Source organism: Diabrotica virgifera, chromosome 7 (assembly GCF_917563875.1).
Source record: "Diabrotica virgifera virgifera chromosome 7, PGI_DIABVI_V3a".
Taxonomy (NCBI): Eukaryota; Metazoa; Arthropoda; class Insecta; order Coleoptera; family Chrysomelidae; genus Diabrotica; species Diabrotica virgifera.
Genome location: NC_065449.1, coordinates 57331204 through 57357910, shown reverse-complemented (window position 1 = coordinate 57357910; position 26707 = coordinate 57331204). Strand labels below are relative to the sequence as shown.

Genomic DNA, 26707 nt, shown 5'->3' with positions numbered 1-26707 from the left:
ATTTTTGTCTTACAGAAGAACAAAATAAAACCAAAATATTTATAAAAGCAAAACCTATATTTATTTACTTTTTGAGATTTTTCATATCACTAATACCCAAGGGCGGATCCAAGACCGATTTTCGGGGGGGGGGGGGGGTACTTACATAAATGGTACTTACATAAATAAATTACAATAAAATTTTGGTTTTGAACAGTTTTATTCATGAAATAATCGCAACAAATTGCACTCGACCTCTGAAATTAATATAGAATTTTTGCTCTCGTGACACTATGACATAATTTCACTCGCCTTCGGCTCGTGAAATTAAAACTGTCAAAGTGTCACTCGGGAAAAATTCAATAATTTCAGAGCTCTTCTGCAATTACTACTGAAAATTTGGATTTGGGTTCCTCTTACCCTTTACTGCATTATTGATTTTACCAAATATTGGAAATAAACTCAAATTAAAATTATAAATATTTTTCTACCCACTGAAAAATATTTTTCTTATATTATATATTTTTTTTTATTTTTAGCTCTTTCGACATGGAAACAGATGTCCTGAAACGTCAAATTTGTACAAATCGAGCCCATATTATAACGAATCCTATTTTAAACCTTTCGGCTTTGGCCAACTAACTAATGTAAGTATTGTTTTATGTGAATGTCGAACTGTCGAACTAATTGATCATGTTTTGTAATTAATTTCTAAACATAATTTTTTATATTTATTTATTAAGCGCAACAGGCCTTGTAGGCCTAGGGCTAAAATGTTTAAATTTCTGATTACATAAATAATATAATAAATAACTTGATATAACTTACAAAACTTATACATTTTATTTAATTACACTTCAGTCTTTTTATACACTCCTTCACCACCTCTCTCCATCTCCTCCTGTCCAATGCTAGTTCTTTCCATCTTTCAAAGTTACTTTTCTTCAAGTCTTCATACACACTGTCCTTCCATCTTTTCCTTGGCCTGCCTTTCCTCCTCTTTTGTATTGGTCTTCGTGAGAGTACCATTTTTGGCATTCGTTTACTTCCCATTCTCTCGATGTGCCCCAAGTATCGTATTCTCTGTGCTTTGATCGTCGTCGTGATCGTTGGCTCTTGAGATATAGTCCTTCCAATTCTTTATTGGTTCTTCTTCTCTACTGACCTTCTATTTTCACACCTACATATATTGCTCTTTGCATTTTTCTCTCCCATCTTTCTAAAAGGTCTGTTTCTGACTTTTTGGGCACCCATGTTTCGTATGCATATGTTACTGTAGGTCTGATAACAGTCTTATAAATTCTTATTTTTGTTTTTCTTGATACGTATTTGGATTTCAATAATGTGCGTAATGCTCCATATTTTTTATTTCCTTTAGCTACTCTTGCCTTTATCTCCCCTTCTTCATGACCATTTTCATCTATTTTGGCTCCCAGGTAAATAATTTCTTTGGCTTATTTGAACGAGTATGTTTTTTCTCCATCTATTTGTACTATGATGTTATTCTCGTTTTCTTTTTGGATCTCTCCCATTATCATATACTTTGTCTTTTCTTCATTTATTTTAAGTCCCAATTTTTTGGCTTCTCTTATTATGTTTTTCATTAACTTTTGTAGTTCTTTTTTGCTTCTTGCTAATAGCGTCAGATCATCTGCAAATGCTATGCATTGGTGGCCGTTTTTAAATATCGTTTCTTCCATGTTTATTCTGCTTTTCCTGATTATTCCTTCCAATGTTAGATTGAATGCCGTTGTTGATAGTGGGTCTCCTTGTCGTAATCCTTCCTTGGTTTCAAACTTTTTGGATGTATACCCTTTCCAAGCTATTTCGTTTGTTTTGTTTTCCATCGTCATCTTTATCATCCTGACAATTTTACTTGGTATCCCCAATTCTTTCATCAGTTCGTACATCTGCTGTCTATTTACTGTGTCGTAAGCCTGCTTAAAGTCTATGAACAAAGCATATAGTACTGTTTTATGTTCGTAACACGTAGTCTGTATTTCTTTTAAGGCACATATTTGGCCTGTTGATCTGTTGTTTCTAAAACCTGCCTGGTATTCTCCCAGTATTTTTTCCGAATATTGGCTTAGCCTTTTTCTTATACTTTGTGCCAAGGTTTTGTAAACTATTTCTAATAGTGCGATGCCTCTGTAGTTTTCGTAGAGCATTCTATCACATTTTTTATGTATAGGGCATATCCTTGCTATGGTCCACTCTTCTGGCATTTTTTCTACTTCCCATATTCTTTTTATCAGGTCATATATCTCTCTCTGTAATCTTTTCCCTCCTGATTTTATCATTTCGGTCGATATTTCTGTTATTCCTGGGCTTTTGTTATTTTTCAAGCTCTTTATTTCGTTCTCTATTTCTGTTTGTTTCCTTTTGTACTTCGCTCTTATTTAGCAGTTCTGTGAAATAGTTTTGCCAGTTTTCCATTATTTTTTCCGGCTCATTTAGCAACAGCCCTTTATCATCTCTCATTTTTTTGATATCCTCTTTCCATTTTTTTTGCTTCCTGGTAGAATGATCTTATTTCTTTTTTTTTTAATTTTTCTTCTCTTTCTTTCAGTTTGTTCTCGTTGTATTTTCTCTTTTTGCTTCTTCATTTTCTTTTCACGATTTTTCTCAATTCTCCGTATTCTTCTCTAGTGCTTTCTTCGTCATTTGTGAGATTTTTGAGTCTTACCTTTCTTATTGCTTCTGCTACTTCTTGACATTCTTCATCATACCAATCTTTTGTTTTGTGTCTTCTTTTGGTTTTCGCTAGGATTTCTTTACTTGTGTTCAGGATTGCTTCTTTGATATTTTCCCATTGCTTGTCTGGGTTTGACGTTTCTTGTTCCCTGATTAGTCTGTTGGTTATTCCCTGTTCATACTTCTTCTGTGTGTTATTATCTTTTAGTAGTCCTATGTTGAATTGTTTTCCAATTTTTTCTTTTGTTTTATTGTTTTTCTTTATGTTATGCTCGATTTTGTATTCTGCTCTCACCAAGTAGTGGTCAGAGTTACAGTCCGCCCCTCTCATGCTCTTTACATTTATTACATTGTTTGCATGTTTCTTCTCTATTAAAATATGGTCTATCTGATTTACTGTCTTTTTATCAGGGGAAATCCACGTTCCTTTATATATCTTTTTGGCGTAAGTGTGTGTTTCTTATCACCATTTGCCTTTCTGTTGCAAAGCCTATTATTCTTTGGCCATTATCGTTCGACACCTCATGCTTACTATATTTCCCTATTATGTGTTCGTATATATTCTCTCTTCCGACTTTGGCGTTGCAGTCTCCCATTATTATTTTGATGTCAAACCCTGGTAATTTATCATATTCTCTTTCCAATTGCTCGTAGAATTCATCTTTTTCTTCTTCTGTGGCATCTTCAATCGGTGCGTGTACATTTATTATACTTATGTTTCGTTTCCCCTTTTAATCTTATTGTGCATAATCTATCTGATATTGGTTGGAATGCCATTACTCTTTCCTTCCATTTTCGCTGTATTATAAAACCTGTTCCTAACCTTCTGGTTTCTCCCCCGCTTTTAAAAAATACCACGTCTTCTATTTCTACTATTTCTGTCTCCAATTGTTTTGTCTCTTGTAAAGCTATTATTTCTACATTATATCTTTTAATTTCTCTAATTAATTCTTTGAGTTTTCCTGTTTCGTATGTGCCTCTTACATTCCATGTACCCAAGTTAACTTTAGTTTTCTTTTTGTTATTTTTGCTTATTGCCTTGTCCATTGCCTGCGTCGTTTCCGTCTTCTTTATCTCTGTTGCAAACTGTATCTTGTCATTTTTCGGCTTTTCTTTTTTATTGCTGTCTTGATTTGTCTTATTTCCATAGTTCGTAATCCTCTTCTTTGCATTTTTCGTCGTCATTTGTTTCCTTTCATTGCTATTGCTTAGTATTTTGCTTTGGTTTCTACCACCAACGTTTGGTTCATTCCATCCCAGCGCCATATTTCATGATCGGCATATATTTTCTTATACCCTACTTTCACTTTTCTCCCTTCCTTTCTTAGTTCTTGCGCTTTTTGTCTGACACGTTTCTGTACAATTCTGTCGTTCTTTGATAGGTCATCGTTGATATAAACTAGACCTTCTTCGCGATTTCTCAATTTGGTTTTGTTTCGCATGATTTTTCTTTTATCTTCTTCCTTTTCAAGCTCAACCAAACAAACTTTTTCTCCTAACTTCAAAGCCTTCTCTATTTGTACATCTACTTGTAATTCTGTCTGCAGAAAATTTTTCATTGCATGTTTTAGGATATCTGGGCCATTTGTATCTATGTTCAAACCATGTATAATTATATTTTTCCGCCTTTTTTTATTTTCTAAACTTTCAAGCCGTTCTTCTATTTGATAAACTGCCTGTTTTAGTTTCGTGTTTTCTTCCCTTAATGCTATATTCTCCTGTCGTAGCTCTCTTATTTCATCTCTATATTCTTTCTGCTCTCTAGGCATCTCGCTAAGTGCTCTAAAGTTCTCTAATACATAATTTTTATTAACTAAAAACCCCTCTAATTGATTGGTTAATCAATTGATTTAATTACAGCTTATTTCAGTGGCGGATCTAGACATTGAGTTTTATGTCAACTAATATATTTTTGTGTTTTAACAATAATTTTGTTTTAATCTAAGAGCTAGTGAACCCTCCGACTAACGGTCTTCCTGTAAGGCTAGAAATTTGTATAGTGATAATTCATATCACACCAAGGCTAAAAACCATGACTTGGCAGGCATCAGCCCTGTACGGGGAGAGATTAAATATCCAGCAAACGACGGCACTGTTGCCACATTTACTTTTTTCCTTTTAGCGGGAATTTTAAAATTAGTCGAATGCCACTTTGGTTTTAAAGAGAGTTCTATATTCTTAATATTCTTAAATCTTAATATAACCTTACTTTTACAAGTAATTAGGATTATTTTATTTACATGTAAATATTGAAACAAATATTGTACTGTCTGATAATTTAAAACTCATGTTGCAGTCTTTTGAAAGAAAAATAAACTCAAAAGAAATATACACTTGTTTACATAGTCCGTTCTTTAACGGTAAAATATTGCAAAACCTCTAAATTTTAAAGAACCGCTTGGATTGACATGAAATTTGGTATACACATAGCTAACAAGTCAAAGAAAAAAAGTGATATTGTGCCGATATGTGCTTTTGCCCTGGTGGTGGTTTTCACCCCCCTTTTGGGGGTGAAAAAATATTCGTCCAAAGAAAGTCAGGAAATGGATAAACAGTCTAATTTTAAGTAACTTTTGTTCTATAGAGTTTTTTCACTAAGTCAATACTTTTCGAGTTATTTGGCAGTGAATATGTTCATTTTTTCAACAAAAGAACCACGCTTTTAGACGGTTTTTTGCAAATAACTCAAATAGTAAGTATTTTGTCGAAAAAACATTCTCAGCAAAAATATAGCCTGTAAAAATTTTTAAAAAATGTTGTATATATCACGTCTCTATACTTAGTAGAAGCAGAGTTATAGCTAATCAAATGTAGGTTCATATTCGTCAAATTCCAAATGGGATACTTCCAAACGTGAAATAACCAAAAATGAAGCACATTTCGGGGAAAACTCATTACAACTTATTTAAAGTGTTTAAAGAAAGCTTCATTTTGGTTTTATAAAAAAACTCTAACATCAAAATTAAACAAGTTACGCTCAAAATAAAGTTAGTCCCTTTTGGTTTTGGTAAAAAAATAGAGAAAATAACCCCCTAATTAGTATCTTAAATGAACTTAATCGTTACGACTTCACAAGTTTCTTGACTCCTGTATATATTGTTTATATGATCTGTAAGTTTGATCGGTCCAAAGTCCTGATTATTGAAAGGGCTGTTGTTAAAAGGGGTTGAAGGAGTCACTGATCACGAATGCATGTATGCAAATTTAGAAACACCAAATCTCAATCAATTTTTGTCTAACAGAAAAACAAAAAAATACATGATATTCAGAAAAGCAAATCTGACTTTTTTTGTTTTTCGAGATTTTTGGTACCTCTAACAATTTTTAAGTTATTTTGAAAAAAAGCATATTTTTCAAAATTTAGATTTTTAAAAATTTTATTCTGAAACCAATTTTTTTCAAAAATAAGCACTTTAAATCGATAAAACTTACAGATCATATAAACACAACATAAGTAAAATAATTTGTGGAGCGCTAACGATTAATTTCATTTAAATTTGCTAACTAGGGGGTGGTCTTCTCGATTTTTTATTTGCAAAAACAAAAGGGACCAACTTTATTTTGAGCGTAACTTGCTTAAATTTAATGCTAGAAACTTTTTGTAAAAACAGAAATAAAGGTTTTTTAAACACTTTAAAAAAGCTTTAATGGGTTTTTCCCAAAAAGTGCTAAATTTTTTGGATATTTCACGTCGAAATATTCTATTTGAAATTTGGTGAATAATAATCTATTTTTCATTGGCTATAACTCTGGTTGTACGAGATCCACAGACCTAACGTGTACACCATTTTGTTTACTTTTTTATAGGCTATATTTTTGCCGGGAACATTTTTTCGACAAAATACTTACTTTTTGAGTTATTTGCGAAAAACCGTCTAAAAATGTGGTTATTTTTTTGAAAAATACATAAACATATTCACTCGCAAATAACTCGAAAAGTGTTGACTTGGCGAAAAAGCTCTATAGAACAAAAGTTACTTAAAATTAGTCAGTTTATCCATTTCCGGACTTATTTTGGACATATATTTTTTCACCCCCAAAAGGGGGTGAAAGTCACCCCCAGGGCAAAAGCACACATTAGCACAATATCACTTTTTTTCTTTGACATGTAAGCTATACGTATGCCAAATTTTGTGTCAATCCAAGCGGTTCTTTAAAATTTAGAGCAAAAACCGTGAAATAATGGACTAACAGTATAAATTATTTTTTAATGGCAATAGAGATTTACGATTTCAAAAGTGAAAATGTGTTTGATAGTATAGTATAGATTATAGATGGATACTTTTTTGTTTTAGTATTAAGTGGTTACATAATTATTTAGAATATTAATAAAATATGTACTAGTAATTTGTATTAGTTTTAATATGTTTTATAATAATATTAATTCTCATCATGTATCTGGCTAAATAGCTAAGCGCTAAAGTCTCAAAATAAAAAAAAATTAAAAAAAAACATTCTTAGTAGCCTAGCACCTTTATTTTACCTGGAGGCGACGCGAGTTATCAAATTCTATTTTCTTATTGGGGTCATTTTGTGACGTCTTAAGAAGTTACATAAATGACATATTTAGGCTGTGAAATTTTAACCTTAGAAAGACATCTTTATGATTTGTATTTACATCATATTCAATTGGCGTCTGCATTACATCAGGATATTGCTGGGTGTACAGTACACAACTAAACAACATTTTTTTGATTAAAAGGTTTATTTCATTAAATCAAAACTTAAATGTATACAATTTAAATAAGATAATAATAACAAATATGATTTGCTACCTAATGTGTTAGTGCTAAGAAATACATAAAACATGACATTACCTAACTTAACACATTAACTGCCCAATTGAAAATTTTCGTTTTGGTCTTCAGACTCCATAAGATATAATATAATATTATTATGGATACATAAGGTAATATATAAGATATAATATATATTTTAGTATAGCCCCCCTACACTAACAAGTGCTTAACACGTTCGGTGGCCATGACGCATGGGTAGCGTGATGAAGGTTTTACCAAAGGTACTGACGACGCATAAGTTGTGTCAGTAGTACTGTGTAACTAAATACATGATTTCAGTATGTGGTACCAGCCAAGTGGAGCTTGTTCGAGATGGGCACCGAACGTGTTAATCTGGTCATGCACAGAGAGTTATACTATAATATATCTTATATCTCATATCGCTCACTATTTTAATTAGTGAGCCTGCATACACGAACTATAATATATATTATGGTTCTGTGTATGCAGGATCACTCATTACTATTATAGTGAACGATATGAGATGTAATATATGAGATAAAATATATTAAGGTATAGCTCTGATAACAACTGATGGAAACTCTTTTATCCAAAATTTTATGAAAATTTTGAATGGCCATATTGGTATTAATTCCACAACCTCTTCCTATAACAATAGGCCCATTGTTGGATGTTACTGCAGTAGTTCCATTGGAAATACTTACTAAAATTGTACCTAGTATTTGCATTATTTAGAAGTCTACCCAAAAAGCTATTAATACTCTCTAAAACATCATTAATACATCTTGTATACCTACATAGGTCTTTTTTTCAGAATCAGATATTTTATTAAGATTTACTTGCCATGCCCTATCTATGTGCCAGGCACTTAACAGTCTATTAGGAACAGAACCCATTACATTTGACCAGGCATTGTAAAAGGTGTCACTTATGTCTGATATGAAAACACTCCACTGTACATATAATACCAACACACACATGTATTAAAAAAAAATTGGTAAATAAAATTAGGTATCTTTTCTATTTGAAAATAAGAAAGCAGTACAAAATCCATTCCCAAATTCATCTTTTACTAATACTGTTGTAAGTTCAAAGTCATAGGAATTCAGCCCATGAGTTCCATCGATTGCAATAAAGGATTTACCAAACTTAATTAACGTTTCCTTTTGACACAGCATTCATGAAAATAAGACAAAAATTATAAATGTTAAATTCAGAATGAATATCCATTAGTATGCCCTGTTGTTTGTAAAATAATATTGGACATGAGACATGACATAGTTTGAAAGCATTCCACCCAAAAATGAACACTGGTGATATACATAAGTATATCCATCTTTCAAATAAATGCCATAAGAGTGTTTAATGTTTGTGATATCTTTTCTTGTAAGTAAATAAATCATTTTTAATTCGCCTCTTATGCTATCCTGAACAGTCTGAAATGCACTAAAAAAGTAAAATATAGGTAGGTTAGGTTAGATTAGGAGAATCAAACACACTAGGGACCGGTTGGTCGAACGCTAATCAAAAATGATCATTATCAAATATTTAATTACTGTCACAACTGTCAATGTCAACTTTGATTGGGTTACTGAAAACATAATTATTGATTACAATTATGAAATTAGTTAATCAATTATGTTAATAATTTTTATATTAATTGATTAACTAATCTCATAATTATAAAGAATTATGTTTTCAGCAACCCAACCAAAGTTGACATTGACAGTTGTGAGAGTAATTAAATATTTGATAGTGATCATTGTTGATTAGCGTTCGAACAACCGGCCCTAAGTTTAAAATTGTAAACTGTAGTAAATATTCATGATTAATATTTAAAAAGTGGTTTATTGGTAACATTTTTGTTTTAAATTATATTGTGTATATGCAAATATTTGACTTACATTTTTGAAGAAACTCTCAAAATAAACTTTCAAGAGATATTTAACTGATTTTGGTATAATATGTAAGTGCTCTATATCATCGTCATGCCCATAATGTGTTTTAAGATATGTTACTGCACAACAATCAGTTTCAATATTTTTAGATACTATTATTCAACTAGTACATGACATTATACCCTATTCCACGAACATACGCCTGTTTTGGATTACTTCGACAACGAATATTTTACTGTGCAAAATAAGAAGAACGAAAGTAAATTGCAAATTACATTGTTGTTTATTGGAATAATTATTATCGCCATTTACTTTCGTACTTCTTATGTTGCACAATATAATATTCGTTGTCGAAGTAATCCAAAACAGGCGTATGTTCGTGGAATGGCCCATACAAACATTTTGCAGGATCCTTGGAATTTTAAAGCTCTTTCTCTATCTTGTCTTGTAGAATAATTTTTTGAGGATCACATACATTCATAATACGATGTTTCATGTTCTTGTACTCTTGTTCTCTTCCTGTGCCATACACACAATAAAATCTACAAAAACAACATAACAAGTGATTACATGGACAGTTATACTACTTATAGCTTACTTTGTATCTACTCTATTATCTAGTATTACTCTATTAGTATATCTACCTACATAAAACTATCTTTGAAATCTAAATTTTTGAGATTAACATCAACCTTAATACTTAAAAAATAAATAATAATGTGGAAGTTACACGTACCTACCTAAAAGTTTTTGAATTGCAATTTTATCAACTGGAAAAGACTGCAACATAATGAGTTTTAAATTATGACATAGTACAATATTTCTTTCAATATTTACATGTAAATAAAATAATAACCCTAATCACTTGTAAAAGTAAGGTTAAGATTTTTGAGTTGAGAAAACAGAACTGTCAAATTTAAAACCAAACAGACTATAAAATTTTAAAATTCCCGCTAAAAGGAATCTGGCAACAGTGCCGTCGTTTGCTGGATATTTAATCTCTCCCGCCCTGCACGTGTATCTACCAAGTGAATCGAAAAGTGCATAGTTAAGGAGAAAAAAAACTTTCTCCTGTAAAGTTTAAATTTAAGTACGTGTTTGAGTAAGTCATTTAGAAGAAGTGTGTGCAATGACAGGCGATTCTGAATAGCATAAGACCTTGCCAGGCGATTGGAAAGATTAGGGTTTTTTCCTAAAATTATTTTTTTTGCATCGAACAATTAAGCCCATCGGTACATAATTCGCAAATATTTTACGGCTATCCCTAATTTTTCTGTCGTTACACGGCAAATTACGTGTACTAAAATTCACACTGGTATGGATATGTAAACATTACTAGAATGTCATTTTATTTGACAATGTCATCATTAACTTTAAAGAGATGGCTTTTGAATGTTCTTGGATAACTGTTATTTGTATAATTGCAAATTATTAATTCAGTTAATAAATGTGATAATTTTTTCACTAACTTTGTATTCAGTGATTGTAATAATTTATATGTCCAACAAAAAGTAATACTCAATAGAGAAAAGAGGAAAAGTGTTAAAGTGATTTTTTAGTAATATCTATATTGTTACTATGGAACGCTTACAATTTTGAACATCTTTAACAACAAAATACTTGGATCACTGAATATATCCTGGTGTATTCTCCAGTGGCAGCTCGTGATTTTTACAATAGGGGAGGCTATACCTAACTGTAAAATATCTAGACAAATTTGCACTAGCAAACAAAATCCGCCAAAAAAATCTACTTTAAGGCCCCATTTTTTGACCATTTTTTATTTACATTTTATAATATCATCACAATTCACAATTTCATAATATTATATCATTTTAAAAATAGTTAGTCTAATTGTAAAAGTGTATTACCAAAGTTTGTATCGTTTATTTGTTAACAAGTATATCTCTGTAAGTAGATATGCATATCATAATAAATACAGATTTGAACTTTTGCAGTCCATACAGGTTGAAGTCACATTTTTTAAGATACTCAACTGATTCAATTTTTTAATTCTAAAGTCTAAAGGCGGCCTACTGCGAATCCAAAAACACGGTAAATTACCGATATTTTGCTTTGCATTACAGATATCGGAAAAACTTATTTGAACAAGTCGTTCCAAATATTATTCTAATCCCACATACCAAATTTCATCACAAAATTCACACTTTTAGTTTTTTCATTATTTGTAGTCAGGATTCTAAAATTGCAGAGGAGGCTGCTGGCCGATTAGCCGCCAATCTCCGGGCAGCGTCTGCGTTAAGCGATAATGCAGCTCTAAAACCTTGATTACACGTAACGAGTATTGTTGCGAGACAGTGCTCTCGGCCGAGTGCTCGTTTCGTACAAACATACTAACGAGTACTTGGCCGAGCACTCCACCCAGTCATATGGCGAGACAGTCACTCCGACCTTGTTCTATTTACTAGGCCGAGTCTTCGACCTCCCACCCTTCAATTGTATACATACTCGCCAATCCACTCAGTACGTGTAAACAACCCTCGCTTTGTAATTGTACGACATATTACCACTTCATCAGAGGAGACGACTTGTGTTAATCGACTTTAGTAGTCGGTTCAGTTCGGCTATTCCTATTCCGTTCCGCGGAACCTTAAGTTCGTTTTACGGCCACTGCTGTCGCCCGTGTAGCCTAAGGCTACGGCTCCACGGGCGTCAAATTTACGCTAGCAGTAGCCGTAAAACGAACTTAACGTTCCGCGAAACGGGATAGGAATAGCCGAACTGTACCGACTACAGGACTTGTGTGTAGTCGGTTCAGTTCGGCTATTCCTATTCCGTTCCGCGGAACCTTAAGTTCGTTTTACGGCTACTGCTAGCGTAAATTTGTTGCCCTTGGAGCCGTAGCCTTAGGAGACCGGGTCTCCTTAAACCATCCTTAAACGCTGCTGGGCTGCGCGGAGTATTAGCAAGATTTTCCGGCCAGCAGCCTCGTCTACGATTTTAGGATCCTGACTACAAATAATAAAAAAACTAAAATTGCGAATTTTGTGATGAAATTTGGTATGTGGGGTTAGAATATTATTTGGAATAACTTGTCCAAATAACTTTTTCCGATATCTCGAACGCGAAGCAAAATAGCAAAAATAAATTATGGTTTTGCTTGTTTTCGATTCAGAGGGTTGCACACCAGCTAGACAGGCTGTTTCTACCATTTCAGGCGTCCTCAGTAGCTTTCGATAGTGTGCCTACCTCTGGACCGAAAAACAGCTCCACCATCATTTTAAAGGGAATCTGAAAAATAATTCAAATTTCCCATCAGACGCAATACAGCGACATCTACTAACAAATTGAAGAATCTCAGATACAGAATCCACCAATTTAATAAGAATTAAAAATGGTAGATAGTATTTTAAAACTGAGATTTTTCATGTTGAAAGTTCTTACTGGTACATCCTTAATCTGCGACTTTTTCAACTAATAAGACAGCAGACGACGAATATAGAAAACGAAAGGGAAACGATCACATTTCGCTTTCATTCGTCTAGGAAAAACGGACAGCAGAGGAACTTTCAGTACTCAAATCCGAGTAAAGGAAATAAAGCAAAATAGCAAAGTAAACAAAACACTGTAGCTAGCATGTGTAAAAAATGTATGGGGAGGCTAAGCCTCCCTTGCCTCCTCTGACCAGCCGCCACTGGTATTCTCTTCTTTGGATCTTCCATATATAATAAACAATAAATAACTTTTTATTAAGTTCTCGTCTTAAATCAATTATTTATCAAATACACTATCAATATTATTTAATCAACAACTCAAAATATTCCGGATGCCATGTCAAATATTTAAAACTGTCACTGTGTCTTGTCATCATATTCTATTTGACCCAGTGCGTTGTATGACAAAGATAGCGAATGTTCGATTTGGAAAATATCACCACGGATATGGTGTCCATTTTTTTCGAATCCTGAAAAAACTAATAAATATTCTTAAAAAATTTAAACGCAGATTTAAAGACTAAATTATTATCGAGGGCCGAAGGTCTCTTAGAATAAATAAAAAGTTTCTTTTGAATGAGATATTTGAAATTAAATATCACACTACATTTTCTCTTAGTTTTCACCCCTGTAATTTATTAAAATAAAAGAAGTTTTCAGGGACTTTCGGCCCTAGCTAAGAACGTAATCTTTCATTCTGCTTCAAATTTTTTAAAAATATTTATTAGTTTTCTCAGGATTTGAAAAAAATGAATCCCCATTTGAATAGCATTGCAGCCGAAAATACGTACCCATCCCCTTAACTGAAAATTTCAATATTGCCAAGGTAGGTTAGATATTCTTTAAACATCGATTGATGAAATCCCGAAGAGTTTTTTTTCAATGAAATATCGAAAACCCCTTTGTTTTTTAATTGCTAATCTAGCGGGCGCGAAACTGTAGTATAAGTGAGGACGTTTGAGTTTGCATAAATTCATTATCTCGAGAATGGGAAAATTTGAAGCAAAATCCTCAAAAAGAAATTATATTATACTATCTAATAATACGTTGCTAGATAGTTCTAAAAACAACCATTTTTTTTATAAAAGCAGACTAACAACCTAAAAGAAAAGAAAAACACAAAAAATCGCCGATATAACTTAATTAACCTATGAAATACCATAGTGACTTGCGGTTGCGTTTAGTAAATTTCAATTTCCGACTTATCATCGACTTACTTCGTATGCTTTACTTTAAATGATGACGCACGGGTAAAGATTCAGGGACTCAACAACGTCATTTTATTTTTTATGTGCTGGTGCTGAATAATAATTTTATTAAAAAATTGAAGAATCTCAGATGCAGAATCCACCAATTTAATAAATTAAAATGGTAGATAGTATTTTAAAACTGAGATTTTTCGTGTTTGAAAGTTCTTACTGGTAAGAAAGCTGGTACACTTTCGAAAGCTACTGATGACGCCTGAAAGGGTAGAAACAGAGCCTGTCTAGCTGGTGTGCAACCCTCTGAATCGAAAACAAGCAAAACCATCATTTATTATATTTATTATTATTAATAATTTTATTGTTTATATTATAAACAAATTATATATAGTCTAAGAGCTAGTGAACCCTCCGACTAACGGTCGTCCTGTAAGGCTAGAAATTTGTCTAGTGATAATTCATAGCACACCAAGGCTAAAAACCATGACCTGGCAGTCCGATTTAGGGTTAAAAATGGCCGATTTCGCAATTTTCAAAATTTTCAATCGCTTCTATAACAAAAACTATTAACTTAAGAGAAAAATCATTCAAGATCTTTTCTGTTTGGAATGATTGAAAAAACCTAAAAAAATTTGTTCGATGCAAAAAAAATAATTTTAGGAAAAACCCCTAATCTTTCCCCTCGCCTGGCAAGGTCTTATGCTCTTCAGAATGGCCTGTCAGTGTACACATTTCTTCTAAATGACTTACTCAAACACATACTTAAATTTAAACCTTACAGGAGAAAGTTTATTTTGCCCGTAAACTATGCACTTTTCGATTCACCTGGTAGATACACGTGCACGGCTGATGCCTGCCAGGTCATGGTTTTTAGCCTTGGTGTGCTATGAATTATCACTTGACAAATTTCTAGCCTTACAGAACGACCGTTGGTCGGAGGGTTCACTAGCTCTTAGACTAATAGGTTCATTAAATTAAAATATTATTCTTAAAATTGAATAAAGGAATTTTATTATTTATTTATTTAATTAGATTTTACACAAATTATCTTATATTAATATTTTTTTGTAGTTAGTTTGAATTTAGTTTTGACGGTTCTTTAAATTATATATAAAACATAAATAAAATTTGATATTAAGTTAAATTAATTATTATATAAACTAAATCATCATCATCAGTAGCTCGACAACCCTTTTTGGGTCCTGTCTTGTTCTAGGATTTTCCGCCATTCTGTTCTGTTCCTTGCTTTGTTCTTCCAGTGGGTAATCTCAAGTGTTTTCAGATCTTGTTCCACTTGTTCCATGCATCTAAGTTTGGGTCTTCCCGTTGACCTTCTCCCTACTGGTGTTTGCATTCATGTCATATCAGTGGCGGATCCAGAAATGTTGTTTGGGGGGGTCATGGGTCTTAAGGGTGATTTAATTACCTTCCTTTTATGCAAGGTCACTTAGTCTTACCAACCCTAGGATACGTGGGTTTACAATTATGGGGGGGGGGTCATGACCCCGTGACACCCCCCCTGGATCCGCCAGTGGTCATATAAACTAAATAAGATGTTTAAAAATAAAATTTGAGTATACTTTATTAAGCAAAATAATTTAAAGCCTTATGTTACTTTATATTTAGGTACTTGGTTTACATGAAGGACTTGTTTTTTTTTTAACTTTTGGCTTAGACTTATCGTCATACTGCCAGACACATAAGGAATAAAAGTTATACAAAACAAGTTTTAAACAAAGGTAACAACTAAAAGGTATTAAGTAACATTAAAGTTAACAGCTAGAGAAATGTAATTTTTAATTCTTTTGAAAGTTTGTTGATTCTAAAACTTTGGAAAAATTGGGCTGACAATTAGTCCTGTCGCCAGGGGGGGTACAACGGCCTTCTTAATTCAGATGGACTTACCCAAGTTTTTTTTATGTATTTTGACCAGTAGAACACGAATTTTTTGGGTAACAGTTGATCCGGATGTCGATAAGATTGTTATAAACAAAGAAGTTGAGGAATTACATAACAGCGATTTCTCGCAAAACAAAACATTTTTTTGTATTTTTTGGGTCATTCTAACCAAAAAATGTTCCTACAAGTTTTTTCATACGATGCATAGTTTTCGAGATAAACGCGGTTGAACTTTCAAAAAATGGAAAAATTGCAATTTTTGAACCCGAATAACGTTTGAACAAAAAATAAAATAGCAATCCTGCTTACCGCCTTTAAAAGTTTAAGTCAAATTATATCTGTTTTCAATATTTGCATTGCTAAAAATTTATTTTTTGATTGTTAAAAAAAGCTATAAACACATACTGTTTCCCGTGCCTAATACATGCGTTTTAATGCATGCTACTTACAAATAGCCCCGCTTGCACTTTTATCTCCTCTACGTACTCGTTCGATTTTAAATGAGAAATCATTGAAACATCACTCAAGCACTAGGTGTTTATAGCTTTGTTTTAACAATAAAATAATATATTTTTGGCCATACAAATAATTAAAACCGATATAATTTGACTTGAACTTTCAAATGCGGTAAGCAGAATTGCTATTTTATTTTTTAATCAAAAGTTTTTCGGGTTAAAAAATTCCAATTTTTCGATTTTTTGAAAGTTCAACCGCGTTTATCTCGAAAACTATGCATCCTACGAAAAAATTTGAAGGAACATTTTTTGGTTAAAATGGCCCAAAAAATACAAAAAAATGTTTTGTTTTGCGAGAAATCGCTGTTATGTGATTCCTCAACTTCTTGGTTTATAACAATCTTATCGACATCCGGATCAACTGTTACCCAAAAAATTCGTGTTCTACAGGTCAAAATATATAAAAAAAACTTGGGTAAGTCCATCTGAATACAGGAGGCCGTTGTACCCCCCCTGGCGACAGGACTAAATTGATTGGATACCCCGTCGCAAGGTGACGGTACGATTACTCAGAGCCTATTTTACTTTAAATCAGGCCCGAGGGACTACTTAATTTTCGGGCCCCTAACAAAAATTTATATAAAATGGTAATAATAATAACTTTTTTAAATGTATTAATTATTTAATACAAATATAGTTGCACCAAAAATTTAAATTTTTAAGATTGCAATTTTTAATTAATAAAATTTTTAATATTTAATATTGCAATAAATAAAATTTATATTTCAATAATTAAACATTGTTTGAAGTGCAAAAATTACCGTGGAGTTTTTCTATACTATGTACAGCATATAAAGTCCTCACGTAAGTATATTATAAACCAGCGGCTCCAACCACTAACAGAAAATATTATTGGAGCGTTTCAGACGGGCTTCAGACGGGGAAGGTCGACAATTGGACCAAATATTTACAGTCAAGCAGGTCTTTAGCAAATCATGGGAATACGACATTGATGTTCACAACGTGTTTGTAGACTTCAAACAGGCATACGACTTAGTCGAAAGGAAGAGACTATACTTTGGCTGAATTCGCAATACCACACAAGCTAATTAGGCTCATTAAAGACACAATGGATGAAACTCAGGCATTTGTATGAACACACAACAACCTGACAGACTTTTTCAAAATCTCGCAGCGATTGAAGCAAGGAGATGGGCTGGCCCCAACATTGTTTAACCTGGCACTGGAGTATGCGGTTAGGCAAATGCAGACTGGACGAGGAAACCTACTGACCAACAGAACCATTCAACTGGCCGCTTATGCCGATGATATTAATATTATGAGTAGAACATCATTAGGAGCATAGGAAACATACGCAGAGTTAAAAACGGAAACGAAAAGGCTAGGTTTGGAAATTAACACATAAAAAAACAAAAATAATGACACAGACGAGAAGAAATATAGTTCCACAAAACATTATACATGAAGATGACATTGAAACGGTTGGAAAGTTAACATACCTGAGAGTAGAAATATATGCCGATGGATTAGAAGATAGAGAAATACGGAGGAGAATAACACAGGCAAACAGACCTTATTTTGCCCTCTCCCATATATTTCGGTTTAAAAGTGTCCACCGAAATACAAGGATGAGAATCTATAAAACCTTAATTCGACCAATAGCAATACCTATGGCAGTGAAGCATGGGTTTTGAAAGAAACATCCAAAAACAAACTCGACACATTCGAAGGTAAAGTACTGAGGAGAAAACTAGGATCTGTGAATACGATACAACAACCAGCTTTATCAACTTTATAAGGAAACACCCATGTCAAACTTCAGAAGAATACAAAGATTGCAGTGGGCCGGACATGTGATAAGAATGGAAGAGGATAGGCTACCAAAAAGAGCACTGAACGCTTGGATGCAGGGAAAGAAACCGGTTGGAAAGCAAAGAAAGCGCTGGGAAGACACAGTAAGCAGCGATGCACATGCATTTTTGGGAGTCTATGTAGGGTGAGGAGCAGCGACAGATAAACAAGGCTGGAGGCGAAAAATAAAGGAGGCCAAGGCTCAATTTGGGCTGTACTGCCGTAGAAGAAGAAGAACAGGATGGGAGGACGAACTTCCTTTTTGCACAGTGTTGTGGGTTGTAAAATATGATAATATTGCATCTTTTTGTGCCTGCCGTTCCTGTTCTCTTGATTTTTGGTTTTTTTCGTTTTTCACTGCCATTTAAATGTTTGTAACTCATGATAATAACGAAACGATTACTTAGTTAAGAAAATTAAGTGTTCAAAGAAATTTAATATAACGACTAGGTACTGGTTAATGAATAGATTAGTAATGATTAATGAATAGATTAGTTAAGCTAACTTAAAAAGAACAGGACTGAAAACTAATACAAGCAAGCAATACTTTATCTTTGCAAAAAACGGCACCAAAAATCAAACTATATATTAAATTTAAAAGTGCATTTTGAATAAATTTTATGACAAATACGTGACAATACCTCTTGTAAATCCTTCGGAGGGGTGTTTAAATTTTGCTTATTTTTAAAATGCTGACAAGGCAATCGACCTACTCTTATTGCAGTTTTATGATAATAATGGTTAATGGTTTATGAAATTTGTTATCATTTCCTGTTCGTAAAATTAAATAATTTTGAAAATTTAATTTGTTTTTTCAATAAAAATATTCTTTTGGTGATCTTTTCGGGCCCCATTAAAATGCGGATCCGAGGCAGGGGCCTCATAGGCCTAGTGGTAAAATAGGCCCTGCGATTACTAGTTGGGTTTTACCACATTTTATATAAATATATTCTATTAAGATCAAGTTTATGTAAATCTAAATATATATTATAATTTGCAACTTTGGTTTTAGGAAGGAAAACTGAAAGTTTATAATTTAGGAAAGGAAATTCGTCAACGTTATTCAGGCTTTTTAGACGAAGAGTATAGCACTGATTTAATAAATGCACGAAGTAGTGCTTATCGTAGAAGCAAGGAGTCATTACTAGCAATGCTGGCAGGATTATTTCCGCCTACCAAGGATCTAACTTGGTTACCTGGATTTAACTGGCAGCCTATAGCATACGAATATATTGAAAAAAATTCCGACGAGGTAATAATAATCCTATATTGTGCAGATTTAAAATACCTACCTTACTTAGTATTTGTCTGGAGGAGTAAATACAATTTGCCTATGCTTTTTTATATAAAATTCTGGCAAACCAAACATTACCGCACTACTAAAAATGAACACACATGGAAAGATAATAGTCTGGGCAGATTATCGACAAAATGGCAATTTTTGGGAAAAGTTATTTAGGTACCAGCTATTTTATTGATGAAATCGAATCTTAAGATTGCGTATATTATTAATATATGTATGTATGCAAAGTCCGCAAAAAGTGTGATATTTTGTTTATAAACAAATTACCGCTCTGATTTTAAGACAATAAAGTTTAATTGCCAGGAATGGTTCCAGAGATACAACTGGTCAAAGTTGACCGTCACTTGCGACGAAAAATCCCAAAATCCCAATCAAAAACTAGGTTGAAGAAAATAGAATTTCAAAGTTCAAAATCGGTATACGTTAAAAAAATGTATTTGCTCTAATTCCCATGGAGTAATTTTCTTATTTTTTAATCCGAAATATCCCGAGTAGGGTCACCTAAATAACGCATTACTAAATACCAAAAATGCTTTGGTTTTGGTATAATAAATTAACTCATTTATTGTTTATAACAAAAAATTTTAATTTGTGTAAACAAAAATTGTTTAAATAATTATAGAGCATTTCAATGAGAATATTTGTATTTTGAAAGTTAATAAATGGTACGCATGTGGAAAGTTTTTCTAAAAAGAAGTCTACAACAGGAAAAACTAGTTCGTTTTATTTTGTTATAAATAAATAAATTTATTATAACAAAACTAAAGCAACTTTGTAATTTAATAATCGTTAGTTAGGTGGCTCTATTTAAGGCAGTCAATGAGGTTATTTGGCTCCGAATTCCATCCTATTACATCGATTTACTTGATATTTTCACAGTAAGTAGGGAATAGCTCAAGCAACAAAGTCTACCCTATGCCGATGTGTGCTTTTATCTCTTGGGGGTGGTTCCCACCCCTTCTCTGGGGTGAAAAATGTTTTGGTTAAAATAGCCACGGAAGAGGCTGGAGAACCTAATTTTAAGCAAAAACTGCTCTGTAATTATTTTTTGAAAACTCGATACTTTTTGAGTTATTCGAGGTTGAAAATTGGCCATTTTCATTGAAAAATGATACCTTTTCGGACGGATTTTTGCGAATACCTTAAAAACTATGCATCTAACAAAAAAACTATATAAAATATTTCTGTAGGTCATAAAAAACCAAAGAGATTCGTTCCTTCATAAATCTTCTAGTTAAAATACAAAGAGGGATTCTTAGAAGAACCAATCACAAGGTTTTCATCACTCTGTTTATCGAAAACCCACCCATACCAACCGCTACTTGCATGGCAACTCTCATCACCCACCTTCTCAAATTAATTCAGTCATTAATACTCTTGTCTCCAGATCAATCCGTCTTTCCGATGATGCAAGTAGATCTACTGAACTCTCTTCTTTAAAACAAGCCCTCATCCAAAACGGTTACCGCGAAAATTACATCGATAGGAGCATCCATAAACTTCAATCTCCCGCTCAATCACAACCCAAAGAGTCAGATCCTGATCATACGAAAGCTTTTCTCCCCTATATCAAAGGTGTTACTGACAAAATCGACAGAATTCTTAAACCACGAGGAATAAAAACAGTATTTACCCCCAAAAAAAAACTTTCATCTCTTGTCCGATCCGTCAAAGACAACATTTCAAATGAACAACACGGAGTTTATGAAATTCCTTGTGCAGACTGCCCCCGATCTTTCATAGGACAAACCAATCGTAGAATCCAACATAGGATTTATGAAAATTCCATATCTGTTCGCAATTCCGATTCAGTTTCAGCCCTAGGCCAACACCATCTTCATACAGGTCACAAAATTGACTTTGAAAACTCCAGAACCATAGCCCCCATCCGCTTCTATAAACAAAGGATTATCCGAGAAGCCATAGACATCGAAAAACGGCCAAGTTGTCTCAATAAAAGAGATGACGGCATCCGTTTACCTTCGACTTGGAGACCCCTCCTAAAGAAAACATCGTCCGCTCCATCTACAAATACAATTCCCGCCGTCAAAAATCTTCGCGCCACTCCAAATAGTCTTCGCGCTAATTCCCACTCCGCCACGTCATCGACAGCCACGTCATTCACATCAGTCCACGGTATAAATGACAGCCCCAGCGTCAGCAACAACAGTATTGTAGTGAGTAGTGAAGTAGTGAGTAGTGAGTGTAGTGTCTGGAGCCTCAGGAGACTGAGACCCCGGAAGCCCTGAAGATGACGTCAGAGAGGACGTCGAAAGCTCGGCCTAGAAACCAACGACGCGGTTCAACCCGGAAGCCTGGTGAGTTTAATTTTAATATTAATTCTTTTGTTGATATTGATTTTAGCTTTAAGTTTCATTGTATTAACCGCGGAAACCTTTCCGAACATATATATATATGTATATATATATATATATATATATATATATATATATATATATATATATATATATATATATATATATATAAATCCAATTTTGATCACAGCTGAACAATATTAAACACAAATGGAAAGGATTAATGGGTAAGCAGCTGAAATAACGGAGCCAAGAGTACTCTTTTTTCAATATCAAATATATTTCGGTATTGCCTTTATACCATCATCAGTGATTGCTACAAATGTGTTATAAGTGAGTTGCTTTGTGAAATAATTAAAAATGTTATTAAACTTACAAACTTGAGATTGCGGCTCTATGGTTAAAAAATTTTTTTTTGTAAAAAATCTTCCAAAAGGGGAAACATCAAACATGTTAAAATTGTAAAAACACAAGAAAAAACAAAACATTTAAATGAAAAAAACTGTAACAATGCACATTTAAAAAAATAAATTAAGTTTTAAAATCTTTTTTGAATCTTAAGAAACCAAAACATTAGGTAGGTACAACCAGTACTTTTTTTGTACAAAAAAAACTTGAAATTAAAATGAATTAGCGGTAATCCTAAATGTTATGTTCTATGTTCTATGGTAGAAACAAATGATAGCTGACAATGACATAATGAAATTTTGTTTTGTGGTTTCATTCACCCTAACCTAACCTTACTTTTTTTCCACTTAAAAAAACATAATTCTCAAATGCAGATATTCGAGATGGAAAGAAATACGAAAAAACCTACAGCCTACAGCTTATATGCTTTTGGTTTATTCATATTCATCAGAAACCATGGTGTTACGATGTAGTTTGTTTGTATTGAATTCTTTATCTAAGTGAAGTAAGTGTGAGTAAATCTCACTTAAGTGGCTGATGTCTGATTTTTTGTTTATAGTTAAATCAGTCTCAGAAATAAAAGCCATTTCAAGAAACAACCTTTTAAAATAATTGTTTTCCACTGCTAGAACTTTAGCATCTGTATAGCTCATTTGGTGATCATTTTCATGGACATGCATGGATAAACTACATCTGTCTGGATATCTTCTGGCATCACTTCTGTGCGACGTGATACGATCTTTCAATCGTCTCGAAGAATGGCCTATGTACTGCAGATTGCAATTTGTGCATGGTATACTATACACTATATTTGACATATTGTCTTTCAAAGTTTTGTCTTTAAGTTTTGAGAAAACTGACTTCATTGTTACAGCTGTTTTTGTAGCAAACTTAAAGTCACCAACAGAATTGAAGATTCGTGTCAGTTTTGGTGTTACATTATGTATGTAAGGTAGTGTATAATATTTGGTGGGCATGGATGTTATGGCTACAGTATCAATTTCTTGATCAACAGTGGTACTGTTTACAGGAGAAAGGTTTTGTGTAGTGTTAAGTGTAACCGATGGTGTGCTAAACAAAATTTTCTTCAAAAGAGCTGGTGGATAGCCATTATCTAGGAACAACTGGTATAAGATTTTTAGGTTTTTTTGTTGTAGTGATATATCTGAGATTTGCATGACCCTACATTTCATTTGTTCAACTAAATTTAATTTTATGGAATGTTTATGGTAGGACATATAGTTTAAAAACCTACCTGAGGCCATAGATTTTCTGTACCAGTCTACTACTATTTTGTTATGATTTGAACGTATTAGCTTTGTATCTAAAAATGGGACAGACTGTAATTCATCTTCTACCTCAATAGTGAATTGAATGTAAGGGTCATAGCTATTAAAAACAAAAAGTAGTTCCTCTGTTGAATCTTTAGGTATGGCTAGTATTAAGTCATCAACATATTTCTTTATGAAACTCAGCTTAAAAGATAAAACCGGGATGACTATGTCTAGCAAATCGTCCATCACATAATTTGCCAGAATAGGACTGATCTTAGCACCCATGGGAGTGCCCCAACTTTGTTTTATAATTCTTTCTCCATAAGGGAAATAATTATTATTAAATAAAAAAGAAATCAAATCAATAAAGCTACTGATGTCCACTACTTTACTTGTTCTACTTTGCTGTAGAACCAAAAGTTAATTATGATATTTCTATAAAAAGCCTTTTAGCTGATGTAGATCTTGTGACTTCGTCAATATCTGATGAAAATAAACGTTCCATTACTAGAGCTAAAACTACTAATATATTGACTAATTATGTTACTAAGAATACTAATAATTCCAATAATTACTTCCAGAGCCTTCTTTGTAAAACAAAGAAGTTTTTGAAGGAACACCCTGATTTAATAGTAACAAAATCAGATAAAGGTAATGTCACTGTAGTCATGAATAAAGTGGACTATACAAGATTGTCGAATGAGCTCTTAGACAATGATAGTTGTTATACAAAATTAAGAACTGATCCCACTAATACAATACAAACACAAAGTAACAAGTTGGTTGGAAACTTATTTAAAAATAAATATATTGATGATGTCACAAAGAAAAATCTTACAAAATATAATGGTATCGTTCCAAAATATTATTCTCTACCGAAAATTCATAAGCCCACATTGTCAATAAGACCTATAGTGTCTACTATAAATTCACCTACAGAAAATGTATCTTCTTTTATTACAGACATTTTAACCTTAGCATATGACAAAAACAATGATTATTTCATAAAAGATTCCTTTGAAGTTAATAAAATCTTTAATGGTTATATGTTACCTAACAACTACGTTCTTGTCAGCTTAGATGTGGTATCACTTTTCAGCAATATATATTTAGATACTTGCATTAGATCGGTACATAAACATTGGAATGATATAAGTAGACACTGTAGGATGGACATCAGTAGCTTTATTGATTTGATTTCTTTTTTATTTAATAATAATTATTTCTCTTATGGAGAAAGAATTATAAAACAAAGTTGGGGCACTCCCATGGGTGCTAAGATCAGTCCTATTCTGGCAAATTATGTGATGGACGATTTGCTAGACATAGTCATCCCGGTTTTATCTTTTAAGCTGAGTTTCATAAAGAAATATGTTGATGACTTAATACTAGCCGTACCTAAAGATTCAACAGAGGAACTACTTTTTGTTTTTAATAGCTATGACCCTTACATTCAATTCACTATTGAGGTAGAAGATGAATTACAGTCTGTCCCATTTTTAGATACAAAGCTAATACGTTCAAATCATAACAAAATAGTAGTAGACTGGTACAGAAAATCTATGGCCTCAGGTAGGTTTTTAAACTATATGTCCTACAATAAACATTCCATAAAATTAAATTTAGTTGAACAAATGAAATGTAGGGTCATACAAATCTCAGATATATCACTACAACAAAAAAACCTAAAAATCTTATACCAGTTGTTCCTAGATAATGGCTATCCACCAGCTCTTTTGAAGAAAATTTTGTTTAGCACACCATCGGTTACACTTAACACTACACAAAACCTTTCTCCTGTAAACAGTACCACTGTTGATCAAGAAATTGATACTGTAGCCATAACATCCATGCCCACCAAATATTATACACTACCTTACATACATAATGTAACACCAAAACTGACACGAATCTTCAATTCTGTTGGTGACTTTAAGTTTGCTACAAAAACAGCTGTAACAATGAAGTCAGTTTTCTCAAAACTTAAAGACAAAACTTTGAAAGACAATATGTCAAATATAGTGTATAGTATACCATGCACAAATTGCAATCTGCAGTACATAGGCCATTCTTCGAGACGATTGAAAGATCGTATCACGTCGCACAGAAGTGATGCCAGAAGATATCCAGACAGATGTAGTTTATCCATGCATGTCCATGAAAATGATCACCAAATGAACTATACAGATGCTAAAGTTCTAGCAGTGGAAAACAATTATTTTAAAAGGTTGTTTCTTGAAATGGCTTTTATTTCTGAGACTGATTTAACTATAAACAAAAAATCAGACATCAGCCACTTAAGTGAGATTTACTCACACTTACTTCACTTAGATAAAGAATTCAATACAAACAAACTACATCGTAACACCATGGTTTCTGATGAATATGAATAAACCAAAAGCATATAAGCTGTAGGCTGTAGGTTTTTTCGTATTTCTTTCCATCTCGAATATCTGCATTTGAGAATTATGTTTTTTTAAGTGGAAAAAAAGTAAGGTTAGGTTAGGGTGAATGAAACCACAAAACAAAATTTCATTATATCATTGTCAGCTATCATTTGTTTCTACCATAGAACATAGAACATAACATTTAGGATTACCGCTAATTCATTTTAATTTCAAGTTTTTTTTGTACAAAAAAAGTACTGGTTGTACCTACCTAATGTTTTGGTTTCTTAAGATTCAAAAAAGATTTTAAAACTTAATTTATTTTTTTAAATGTGCATTATTACAGTTTTTTTCATTTAAATGTTTTGTTTTTTCTTGTGTTTTTACAATTTTAACATGTTTGATGTTTCCCCTTTTGGAAGATTTTTTACAAAAAAAATTTTTAACCATAGAGCCGCAATCTCAACTTTGTAAGTTTAATAACATTTTTAATTATTTCACAAAGCAACTCACTTATAACACATTTGTAGCAATCACTGATGATGGTATAAAGGCAATACCGAAATATATTTGATATTGAAAAAAGAGTACTCTTGGCTCCGTTATTTCAGCTGCTTACCCATTAATCCTTTCCATTTGTGTTATATATATATATATATATATATATATATTATGTATATATATTATGTATATATGTATATTATGTATATATGTATATTATGTAATTATACATAATATACTACATAATAATAGTAGTATTTTATTTCATAGAAGTTCGAATACTTTGTAAGGGTTAAGATGTTTTA

General features: G+C 32.7%; 1 protein-coding gene across 2 annotated transcripts in view; it reads left to right on the top strand.

Moving 5' to 3' along the window:
- LOC114330864 (venom acid phosphatase Acph-1) overlaps positions 1-26707 on the top strand; it is an 85528-nt gene that overhangs the window by 5753 nt on the left and 53068 nt on the right. For both annotated transcript variants that reach the window (XM_028280287.2, XM_028280286.2), the window contains exons 2-3: positions 519-626; positions 19227-19466. In XM_028280287.2, the coding sequence (XP_028136088.2) occupies positions 519-626; positions 19227-19466 (348 nt within the window). The remainder of the gene's footprint in view (positions 1-518; positions 627-19226; positions 19467-26707) is intronic.